This window comes from Choloepus didactylus, chromosome 10 (genome assembly GCF_015220235.1).
Source record: "Choloepus didactylus isolate mChoDid1 chromosome 10, mChoDid1.pri, whole genome shotgun sequence".
NCBI lineage: Eukaryota > Metazoa > Chordata > Mammalia > Pilosa > Megalonychidae > Choloepus > Choloepus didactylus.
In genome coordinates, this window is record NC_051316.1 from 53,567,152 (window position 1) to 53,579,842 (window position 12,691).

At 40.2% G+C, this 12,691-nt stretch overlaps 1 protein-coding gene across 8 annotated transcripts in view; it reads left to right on the top strand.

Moving 5' to 3' along the window:
• The window catches only part of PDCD1LG2 (programmed cell death 1 ligand 2), a 139,888-nt gene that overhangs the window by 27,977 nt on the left and 99,220 nt on the right, over nucleotides 1-12,691 (top strand). For all 8 annotated transcript variants that reach the window (XR_005210621.1, XR_005210623.1, XR_005210625.1 and 5 more), the window contains 2 exons: nucleotides 1,733-2,038; nucleotides 11,063-11,332. Coding sequence is in view for 1 of the 8 variants with exons in the window: in XM_037797281.1 (XP_037653209.1) it covers nucleotides 1,733-2,038; nucleotides 11,063-11,332 (576 nt within the window). In the remaining 7 variants the exon portion in view is untranslated. The remainder of the gene's footprint in view (nucleotides 1-1,732; nucleotides 2,039-11,062; nucleotides 11,333-12,691) is intronic.

Here is a 12,691-nt window from a genome sequence, read left to right on the forward strand (position 1 = left end):
CATGGAAGAAAAGAAACTAATGCTGGCTGTATGCCTACTACCTGCTAGATGTAGGCCCTTCACAAGTTTTCACCCCAATGCTAAGAGGTAGATATTAAGCTCATTTTATAGATAAAGAGGCTGAGATATAGATAGAGAAGTTAGATGACCTGCTCAAGTCAAAAGGCTCAGACTCCTGATACAATCAAGATTTAAACCCAGGTCCACTTGTCACTAAATTCTATCCTCTTTCCACACAACATTTTATACTGAAACAAGTCCTCAAATAGCTAATGCTTAGAGGAAGCCCTTAGATACTTGTTGAATTGATGTTTTGATTGAATAAATGAATGAATGAATGAAGCAAGCTTGACTGAACATAATTTGATCTAATCTTCTGCCATGATTAAGAAACTACTTCAAGATCTTGCTATACCTCACTCAAAGAATATCAACTCATTAATGATGAAAGCAGCATAATTTCATTCAGTTTCCCTTTATTCATGCATACACTGCCTTTATGGTTTTTCCAATTTGGACCTATTGCCTATACTATTATTTTTATATTATTCTTTAAATCAACTCAGTTTTTATTTTTAAAATGAAATTGTATATATTTGTGATAAATGGAAAACAAGTATCACTTGAACTTGTAAATAGAGGATAAGAGCAAGAATAAATGCAGTGGAAATAAAACAGTGTTATTAAATTCCACCTAGCTTCTATCATCTATCTGCCTAAGACTCAGATCCTGGGGTCTTCTTTTTTTATTAAAAAGAAAAAATAACTGGTGTTAGAAGTATGATTCTAGATGCAGATAGACTTTCTCTTATATGTAGTTTGAAGAATTGAAATAGAACTGAAAAGAGAAAAAAAATCCTCTCTAAGTAATTCAGCTCCCTTTCAGCCTTCATTCTACCCCATCTAAAATCATCTTTTGTACCTCTAGTGATATGTGCCTCACATTTTGGGAAATACAGTTTAGTGAAAGTCACAGATTTTTGAGTCAACTGACTTGCTCTACATTTTAACTTTACTAGTGTGACCTCTTTGAGCGAGTTTCCTTAACTATAAAATGGCAATGATAATATATATTCATGGGCTTGTTTTCCCTAAAACAGTGATATAGTTTTAAAGGGCCTAGCTCAGTGCCTAGCTCCTGGTAGGTCCACAATAACTATTCATCCCTTTCTTCCTTTTTTCTTATTGACAGACAAGAGGATGCTCCTACAGTGGCCTTGTATGAAGTGGTGGTGAAAAGTACTTGGGATTTAGAAATATCTAGGTCCGATCTGGTTGTGCGATCTTGGGCAAGTTCCTTAACCTTTTTGTGCCTCCGTTTCATTTTCTATAAAAAGTGGAAAAGAGTATTGTCATAGGGAGAACTTCTGTTTTTATGTGAGGGATGATTTGAAATCACTGCAGAGCTCTAGAGAATGAGGAGAGAGATGCTAGTGAGAGCATGCAGTGCTGTCCATCAGCAGCTCTGGCTGGGGTGCCCAGGGACTTGCTGGCAGCAGGAGGGTGGCCAGCTGCCCAGATGGGGAGTGTTTAGTGGAGAAGAATCGCCTTGAGGGAAGATTCCACTTTTGCACAGAGCCAAAGGGGCAAAGAAGAGATGAGCCCAAGGTCTGCCCAGATGATGACCAGTATCTCCTGGAAAATGGGGGTGGATGGATCTCCTCAGCTCCCGTTCTGGAAAGAACTGAACTGAGAAGGCAGACAATGGCAGATTGTCATGTTTTCTTTTCAGGCTTATTCACAGTGACTGTCCCTAAGGAACTATACATGGTGGACCATGGCAGTAATGTGACCCTGGAGTGTGATTTTGACACTGGAGGTCATGTTGAACTTGGAGCAATACAAGCCAGTTTGCAAAAGATGGAAAACGAAACATCTTTGCACAGTGAAAGAGCCACTTTGCTGGAGGAGCAGCTGCTCCTGGGGAAGGCCTTATTCCATATCCCCCAAGTCCAAGTGAGCGACGCAGGGAAGTACCGTTGCCTGATCATCTATGGGGTCGCCTGGGACTACAAGTACCTGACTCTGAAAGTAAAAGGTGAGTGGTTTCAGGGACTGAAACCCAGGGAGGCCTCTCCCTAACACAGGACCTGCATTAGCTACAAGTGACGGAAACCCACCAAAGCTGGGAAACCCACCAAAGCAAAAACTGGAGGAGGGTTGTAAGGAGACAGAGCTGTCTCAAAGAAAACAAGAGCACTGGTTCAAAAATATTTTTTGATGTCTGAGTATAAGGCAGCTGAGGTAAGGTTAAATACAGGGAGGGGTGCAGGAATCAAATGGACTAGAGGAAGCTAGGAAAATGAGTCCCTGAAAGATGTGAGGGTACCAAAGATAAACTTTGTCTAATTCGGTTTTCCTAAAGAACGACTCTGATCTGATTATTAAGCTATCCTTTCAGAAATAACTCCTATAGTCCAGAGTTTTTCAGAGTATTGTTTGCCATCCATTAATGGGTTAAAAATTCAGTTTAGTGAGTAACAAATCAGCTGTATATTTTTTCAATAAAACGAATGTAATAGAATAGAACAGTGGAGAATACAATAGAATAGAAAATAAACAGAAGACTTCACGTAGTAAGGCTGAGTAGTGAAACTGTTGTTTCAGAGTGTATGTAACATGTTTTTTTTTTTTTTAAATTCAGTTTTATTGAGATGTATTCACATATCATACACTCATCTGTGGTACACAATTAATTGTTCATAGTACCATCATATAGTTGTGCATTCGTCACCCCAATCTATTTTTTGAACATTTTCCTTGTACCAGAAAAGTAAAAATAAGGATAAAAAATAGAAGTAAAAAAGAACACCCAAATCACCCCCCCACCCTATTTTTCATTTAGTTTTTGTCCCCATTTTTCTACTCATCCACCCATACACAGGATAAAGAGAGTGTGATTCATAAGGTTTTCACAATCATACTGTCATCTCTTATAAGCTACATTGCTATACAGTCGTCTTTAAGATTCAAGGTTACTGGGCTGCAGTTTGATGGTTTCAGGTATTTACTTCTAGATATTCCAATGCATTAAAACCTAGAAAGGGATATCTATATAGTGCATAAGAATGCCCACCAGAGTGACCTCTTGACTCCATTTGAAATCTCTCAGCCACTGAAACTTTATTTTGTTTCATTTCGCACCCTCCTTTTGGTCAAAAAGATGCTCTCAATCCCATGATGTCGGGTTCAGATTCATCCTCGGGAATCATATCCTGCACGTAACGTTTTTTTCTCATTGTGGGTCATAGTGTAAAAAAATTTGGAAAACACTGCTCTAGTTCAAGCCCCATCTATTGCAGATGAAGCCTCCGAGGTTCAGAGAAGTGAAGTGGATGCCCCAATTGTGCCCAGTTAAGTCAGTAGTTGTTCCCATCCCTCTGGGTTTGAGGCTCTCTCCCCTCAGCAACATGAGCCAAGAATGTAAATCTGAAGAGAGCCTTCATGTTCTTGTTTGTTCCGGGAAAGGCCATTTTGGGAAATGCATTGTAAACAACTATAAAAGAATAGATTTAGCTCTATTCATTCGCTCATGTTTTTCGGGTTTCATTGACTATCCTGGTAAACTATGTAGGATTTTTCTGCACTCCCTCTGCCCCATCCCACCCATTAGGCCTCAGGGGATCTACTCTGATGTCTTGGGGTCTGTGGATTATGATCCCTAAAGACCATTGATTCTGACATCAGTGCTCTTACCCTATGATCTGGTACAAAAAGGATGAAACTACAAGGATTAGACACAAGGGTGAGTGGCATTTCCATGATGTGATCTCAGGCGGGTTATTCCACCTTCCTTATTTGCAAAATGAAGACAATAGTAGCCCCAACAAGGGGGTTGTTGTGGAAATTAAAAGAGGTAATGAACCTAAATTGCTGAGCGGGCTGCTTGGCATAGAGTGAGTGTCCAGCAACTTGGTTAAAGGACCCTTGGTGATCACTCTCCCCACATCTGAACCATCAATGAGTCACTAGGAAAGCATTAGCTTAGACATAACCACTTTCTTTTATTGCATTCTCTACATCCAGGCACCATTGGAGAGGAACTAGAGGACTCTGAGATTAGTCTGAGGTCAGTCAACTTGGGAAAGAGGACTGTTCATTCTCATTATTCCCTAATGTACTCCAAATCTATCCCCCTAAATCACCACCTCTTCTAAATGAACAGATATTTATCTCTATTTGAATGCTGTAGTGCTTTCTAGGGTCTTTGGGCAATTGGGGTTGGTCTTAGGCCTGGGGCTGCCCCCCGTTCCTGGGAGGGCACTCTGCCTACTTCCTCACTGAGACCAGGGATTCCTCAGCCTCGTAACAGAATTGTAATTTGAAGTAAAGGTCTTCGGTCTGGGGTATAGGGGGATCACAAAGACTTCCTCAGGGGTACATGGGCACAGGGAGTTCCAGGAAACCAGTTTCCAGATCCTCATCTTCCACAAGAACTCCTTCCCAAAATTGATGTGCCTGAGAAGGTGCCTGCCAGGGAAGGTTCTTGGGCTTCCCCTAAAGCACTTCCTCTTTTACTATTGCTTTGTCCTATCTCATAAAAAGCCTGCCTCACACCCAGCTTGAATATAGTGCATTAGCCCAGGGTGTGAAAACCCCCATAGTGCTAAACAAAAATATTGACATGTTATTGGACTGTGACAACTAACAAATCCTTTTGCAAGTTGAATGGTATCAAATTCTCTGCTTTCAACAAAATTGAAGGAGCACCCATTAGAGTTATCAGCTGATAATTTAAAATGATGTAATTTTTGCCATATAAATCATCGAGTTGAAAGAATGAAGTGACAATGCTGTAACAAAACTGCTTCCATCCCTACCTATTTATTCATATGAACAAGATTCCTTAGCCCTTATAGCTACAAAAAAAAAAAGAAAACTAGAAATAGCATTGATGCTGAACTTTGTCTCATTCCAAAAATGTCTTAAGCTTCCTCAGATTCACAAATTGAAAAAAAATCCCCATCCATCTGATGAAGATATGCATTTCCAATAAATTTTTAGCTTTTATGTTTAATAATTATTTATTAATATTCATGATATTTTATGTTTTGGTTAAATGAGTGTTGATAATGGAAATTAGATTTCAGTACAGAAGGAAAGTTTGAATGCTTAAAGCTTCATGGTCACAAGAATAAAATTTTAATTTCAATAGCTATACATATTATGGTGTTATAAAGAAGCATAAAGCTAATCAATAAAAGAGCTTTCAAAATATATTACATTAGGAAAAATTCTGTAGGGAAAGTGGAATGGCATGTAAGGTAAAAGGAATAAAAAGAAACAGTGTAAATCTATTAGGGAAGAATTTTTGTATATTTTTTCAGTGTATGATGGTGTGACTCAAAGACACCTTTGATATTTAGATGCTATTGGATACACTTGTAAGAGAGAAATAATTGTTTTACTAAAAAAGTAAATATTAAATGTTAAACATATTTTTGAAATATAGAAACATGAAAAAATCATAGAAATCAACTTAATATGTGAGGAGAGGGTGGATACTGTGTAACAATTCTTTCAGGAAGAACGCAAGCCAAAAAAATAAAAGGTTGACATTCATCACCTAGAAATATTCTACTCACCAGGGATCCCTGAAGGAAGAAGGGGACCTCTTTAGTATTTGGACTCTGGGGCCTCATTAGGATTCCCCGAAATGCAACAGGAATTGAGGCGGGCCAAGCTTTCACCTTAAAATATCTAATCCATGGCACACAGTTTGAAATTTGGCTTAGAGCATCTTCTTTGATATCTGGGTAGCAATTCACATGAAATATAGTGAAATGAGAACTGATTTCAGACATACAGGAAAACAATAGGTAAGAAAGGCTAGATCATCTAAAAGAGACCGTAATCAGGGGTTGAGGCAAAAGAGGTTGCAGCTACACATCTGCGAGCAATTGCTCTGATGAAGAGCAGGGAGCACAGCTGAAGAAAACAGAGCCTGGGGCGGCCCGCGGAGGCCCGTGCGTCGAGGGCGGGCCGGGGTAAAAGTCGCAGCCAGGCGCAGAGCCCTACCAAGAACAGAAGGGCCAAACCCGCGTGGAGGACCAGGCAGCCGTGAGGGGAGGAACGGGCTGACGTAAAGGAGTAATTCAAGCCAACAACAGGCCCAAGGTGGAAGAGAATGTGACATCAGTAAGTGGAGGAAGGAGGCAGCTGGAGTTTGTTTTCTCTTGTGAGAGAAACGACCTTTACCATAAGAAGAGGAAGACAAATAGCCTAGAGAAGAAACAGCCCAAGAGAGGGAAGGCAGTAAGTAGTAAAAATACGTCTGCATTTCCTAAAAGAACTTACTAATGGGACTGAATATCTACCCTTAGTGTCTTTTTTTCCCTTGGGAAAAAAGAAGGGAATTGGGAAATCGGGAGTTAAGAAAATAAGGTCCTGAATTTCAAAAAGGAGAAAAACTCCTTGTTGTTTAATGGATGAATTGGAAGCAATCCTGAAAGATTTATTAGTGATTACTAGAAGCTTGTGTGGGTTCTCTGAGACCAGGGAATATAAAACAGTGTAGTTCTCCCCCCCTTTAATGGCTGTCATAATGATAGTAAAGAAAGATAATACTATGTACACAGCCTATCTTTATTTCAGCCATGAGAGAGTTGCCAATAACATATGTATCAGCCAGGGTCCAACCAGGAAAACAGAAGCCTTTGAAACTGGTGGAAATTTAAAGCCTGAAACAGTAATTCTGTTATTGGAAGAGGCCGGGAAGCTAATCGGGGAACCAGGAGCCCAGAGGCACCTAACAGATACTGGAACCACCGTGGGCCTGCCCAGTGGAAGCCGGAGCCCGGGAAAAGATGCAGCTGCTGCTGGAGAGGGGGTGGGGGTGAAAAGATACCCTAGCTTCTCCTTCACAGTTGCCAGCCAGTCTTCCCTCAATGTCTCCTCCTGGCTGATGTGAGCCTGGGATACACAGCCTGAAAGAGTCTGCCTTCCTGCAATACAGAGCAGAGAAGGGAAAATGAGACATGGATCTAAGGGCAAACAGGCCCAGGAGCCTCAGAGCCCACACCTTGTTCATAAGGTGGTAAACTACGGGGTGAATAATAGTATTGTTAACTGGATCTATAACAGATTGAACAACTGGTAGTTGTTAACTCAGGGCCAACAAATGGTGATTGGGTCAGCCTGGAGACAATCTCCAAATGCTAAGGCAATCTAGTTGAGTGGCAGGCTATAAGTTTAACAAAATTGATCTGACCTTGGGCTGTGTTAAAATTTGTTGTTGGGTCCAAGAGTGCTCAGCTCACAGGAAATAACTAGTCACACTATACTTTGTGCTGCTTAGAAACTATCTGGAATAGAGGTCTTGTTAGAATATCACTTTTTAAAGAACATTGGCAAAAACAAAGTATATCCAAAGACTGGTATCTGGAAATGGGTCTGAAAACTATGTCCGTGAGATATGGTTGAAAGAAGTAGGCATGTTTACCTAAGGGTAAAAAAAGACTACACAGGGTCTTACAAGTTATTTTTGAATACCTGGAGGTTACCTGTCCTATGGAAGAGCTAATAACAATGACTAACAATAATTGAACATTTACTGTGTTCTAGGTGCCTAACTCATTTAATCATCCTAACACCCCCATTAAAGATAAGTACTGTCATTTTATGAATGAGAAAACTGAGGGTTAGAGAGGTAATTTAACCAGCCCTTGGCTCAAGCCTGGTCAAATCTTTTTGACTCTGAAGCCCATGTTCTTAACTGCTATGCTTACCATATGTTGTTTTATTGAACAAGCACCAATGGTTGAAGTTATAAAGAGACAAAATTTGGCTTGGCATAAGATGATCTTTCCAATGAAAAATTTAAATTTCTTTTTGTCTAATCGTAGCAAAGCCTGCTCTGGAAGTGGCAGCTCCCATTCACTGAAGTAATTAACCACAAGTTAGTTATCTAGTAGGTTACTAATATTAGAAAAGAAGTATTACTAAAGATAAAGAGGGACATCATGACGATGAAAGGATCAATTCTACAGGAAGATATAATCATCCTAAACGGTATGCATCTAACAGCATAACTTCAAAATATATAAAACAAAACTTGACATGCCTAATAGAAGAAATAGACAAATAGATGATCATATTAGATTACAACTCCCCTCTATTAGTAACTGAGAAAAAACAAATAAGAGTTGAACAACACAATTAGCCAAACTTGACCTAATGGACATATGTAGAACTTACACCCAACAACTGCAGAATACACATTATTTAAAGTGTACATGGGACATTCATCACAATAGTTATCTAGCAGAGATGCTGTAGACAGTATTTCTCATTGAGTAGGAAGTTCGGTGAGTTGAATTTTAGGATCACTTCCACTTCTGAAATTCTAAAATGTGCTCATCTTTTCCTAAGAATCATCCTCAGTCCAGCTTCCCCATTGTGTTTCGTTATTGCTACCTTTTCAGCCACTTCCCAAATGAGAAAGAGGCTATGGAGGCGTTTTTGATGTTGTATAAATGAAATGATTCTGTCAGCCTTTCACCTGCTCTCTCCAGTTATGTATCTCAGGTCATCCTCAGCCTGGGTCTTGAGTCTGGCCCTCCTACTGAAATAGCCTTTCATTGCTGCCACCCAGGTCAGCTTCTTGTCCTGAGCTCTCTCTCAGGAGCAGACCAGGCCCTCACCCACAGCACCCTGCTCCTGTGACTTCTCTTTCAGCCCCTCCCCCTCCAAATGACCTGAGAGAGCTTACTGAAATAATCTACAATGTAATAGGATTAGAAGAGAACATTGAGCCAAGAGAAAATAAGTGTAGATAAAAATAAAACTAGGGAAAAAGGGAGTATTTAAAATGTGTGCTTTGGTTGCTAAAGATAGATCAAAATTTGACTCCAAGGAGACCAGTTAGTCTAATCAGGGCAAGTCCTTCAGTAAGCTGCTTCAAGACCTGACTCTGGTCTTCTGCTAGTACTGGGTATCCCAAAGTCCCCAGGAACCCTTCTTCCTCTTCCTGTTTATGTTGCACCAACCCCATACCTCTGGAACCACACAAAGGCTCATCTTTTCATGGTGATTCCAGTGCATGAATGCAGAATTCTACACTAGTGAAGCGCATGCGTCCAAGCAGCCCACCCCAATTCCAGCTGCTTCCTTGTCTCCAAAATAAGAATATGAATTGTTCCCACTTCATTTGGTCATTGTGTGGTTTCAATGAGATCACGTATATGTGAGGGGGCTGGGGTTATATTTTAGAGCCCTTTACCCCTGCTCATCTCCAAGTGCTTAACTAAATTAGCAATAGACAAAGAATGAACAGTGAAATGGGAAATGAACACCATTTTTAAAAATCAATAGCTAGGCAAGCACATGATTTTTTCTTTCCCCCTCCCTCCAACTTTGAGGCTTCTCTAATAATCTATGCCAGAGAACGTGACTTAGAGTAAGAAGCCCCTTGCTTCGTGTTCTCTTGTCGTTAATCTCAGAATCCAGAACTGCAGATCAGACCCCAAGTCTGATTATCCAACCTCATGGATAAGAAAATCTGCCTTAGCCAGCCAGTCACAGGCAGAAGCTGCACTACTGTGAGTTAGGAAGATAGCAGAGCCTGTGAGGCAGGTCAGCAGGCCCAGCCAGGTACACTTAACACATGGAGACAAGAACATCAAGAGAGGGCCAAAGGCTTCCTGTATTATGAACAGTGCTTTGAGATGCCATTTCCCTGCTTTCTAGTGAACTGTGGTCCAGTGAGTGTCTTTGCTTTAACGAATCAAATTAGCAACTCATGACATAAGGACACGCACAAGGATGTGGACAGAGGGACAAACATTTTGGAGTGGGGCGTGAGCATTCCTTGTTCCTCCATAGTCTGTAAAAGCATGCGGCATAAAGCTTAGCACATAGAAAGCACTTAGTAAATCATTCATATTTAAAATTTTCCACCTGGCTGTTATCATTATTTTATTTTATTTTATCTTAATTAAAAAATTTTTTTATCATTATTTTAATGCAAATAAGCATTTATTTTAATGCAAATAATCATAAAGTTGGTACCCATTTATCTCATTTATACTCCTCCCAATAATTTAAGAAAAAAATAGTTTTCATCACACCTGTGCCACGTATAGACATATACACCTTTCTTTCAAAGATTTTATTGAAATTCTATTTCTTAAAGAAATATTTCCTACCTGATAAAAACCAGTGCTCATTCTCATGTCCCCTCACCAAAAATCAATGGGTTACTTTCCACGCTGTCTGCTATTGTATCCTGCATATGGTGTTAATATTTATTAAATTTTAGCTAATATCTAAGATAATGGGACACTTTGTCCTTATGTCTTCCTGTCCCTCTTAGTATCACCTGGGTCTGGTTTTTTTGTTTTGTTTTTTACTTTTTTTTAAATATAATTTTATTGAAATATATTCATATACCATACCTGGGTCTGTTTTATATCTCAGTTTCCTAGAGAGCAGGGAGCCATATTCATATCTGATTAATTCACTGAGCATATGCTGCACAGTGTGTGTGTTGGGGGGAGGGGGATAGAGAAAATATACCTAGCTCTTGACTATTCATAGAATTGTCATCTGTGTCTTTATTTTTTCTCCTCCTAATCTCAAAGAGAACAGAGGAAAGGGGGAAGTAGAAAGTCAATTTTCTCCTGAAGATGTTTGAAAAAGAACTGAAAAGTGAGATAGGGACATTATGTAGTGATTTTATTTAACCATCCTATCTCCCTCTCCATCCAGCCCCCATTTGTCAGACAATTTTTAGTACCACAGGAAGCCACAGAAAGCTGTGCTTAGAGCACTGCTGAGATTTGGAACCAAACTTCTAATACTCAAATGTTGACTCTACCAGTTATTAGCTATGTGAGCAAAAATTGGGGGTATCAACAATGATGTCTTTGTTGTATTGTGAGGATTAAATAAGTCAATGTATATAAAATAACATGCTATCTCACACATAGAAAGTGTTTAATAAATGAAAGGCACTCTTAATATCTATAGTGATCATTTTACTCATTTCACATGGCATTGAGTACAAAGCTCTACAGGAATCAGAAAAGAAAGGCTTATTTCTTTTTCTTCTTCTATTGTCCAGCTTCCTACAAGAAAATTAACACTCGCGTCCTTAAGGTCCCAGGAACAGGTGAGGTGGAGCTCACCTGCCAGGCTGAAGGCTATCCTCTGGCAGAAGTTTCCTGGCCAAATATCAGTGTTCCTGTCAACACCAGCCACACCAAGACCTCTAAGGGCCTCTACCAGGTCACCAGCATTCTGCGCCTGAAGCCACACCCTGGCAGAAACTTTAGCTGTGTGTTCTGGAATGCTAATGTGAAGGAACTTACTTCAGCCATCATTGACCCTCAAGGTAACAGCTGACCCCTTCCTGACTTTTATCAGTCAGGATTCAGCGAGGAAATAGGTGGCACATTCAAAATGAGTAATTTGACGAGAGTTTAATAAGGGGACTGTTTACAAAAGTGTGATCAGGGTTTAGAGAAACCAACAAAAGATGGTGCAGGGTCCTAGGGCTTCAACGATGTGGGGACAAGTACCGCTGTTGGAATGGTTGCTGGAACTTGGAAAGGGCAGCTGTAGGGCAAGGCTACTTGTCAGGAGCTGTGGCCTCCAGTTGAGGGGTGCTGCCACCTGCAGCAACTGCATGGGGCAGGAGCTGAGTGAATGAATACCCCACTTGCATTCTCCTTCAATCACCTGTTGTTGTCTCCCATTGGCTGAACCCAACTGGATGTCAGAAAGAAAGGGAATTCATCAATGTGTTTGTAAAGATCAGCCTCTAAGGCCTCAGAGTAGAGTGTTGAAGGGTAGAGAATAGATATGAAGAGTCAAACAGAAAATATCCAACATAGTAGCTAACTACCAAGGGAAGAGGTTGGTTACAAATTTGTTTGCATAGGACCATGAGTCAGCAGGTTGAATATTATTTTGCTGGTCTTGCAGCTGGTCAGCTGTTATGGGTACTCCTAAGAAAGCTGACCTCTTGCAGATGTTTCAGAGTTTCAGCTGGCTATGCTGGATATTTTTGGAAGTGTAACCCATACTTCTGAATTTCATACACCATAAAAATTTCATATCAGTTTGGAGAACTGGCCACTTTTTATTTGCCGAGCAAGAACATTTTATAAGAAGCAGCTAATATCTAGTATCACAATCATTTTATAAGAGATAGTTCATTTTATCACCAAGTATATACGTTTCCTATTGTTACTGTGACAAACTACCACAAATTTAGTAGCTTAAAACAACACAAATTTATTATCTTATAGTTCTGGAGGTCAGAAGTCCAAAATGGGTTTCACTGGGTTCAAAGCAAGGAGTTAGTGGGGTTGTGTTCCTTCTGGAGGCTCTAGGAGAGAATCCATTTTCTTGCCTATTCCAGCTTCTACAGGAGGTCCACATTCCTTGCAAGGCTTATGCCTATTTTCAAAGCCAGCAGTCACATCACTCAGACCTCCGCTTCTGTCTTCACTTCTCTCTCTGACTCGCCTGCCTCTCTCTCCCATCTTTTAAAGACCCTGCTGACTACATTGGGCCTCACTTCATAATTGAGGATAATTTCCCTATCTCAAGGTTCTTAATTTAATCACATCTGCATTATTCCTTTTGCCATTTAAGGTAACATATTCACAGGTTCCAGGGATGAATGCATAGGCTTTGGGGTGTGGTAAGGGGAGGCAATATTCTGCCCACCACATTAAAAAGGGTA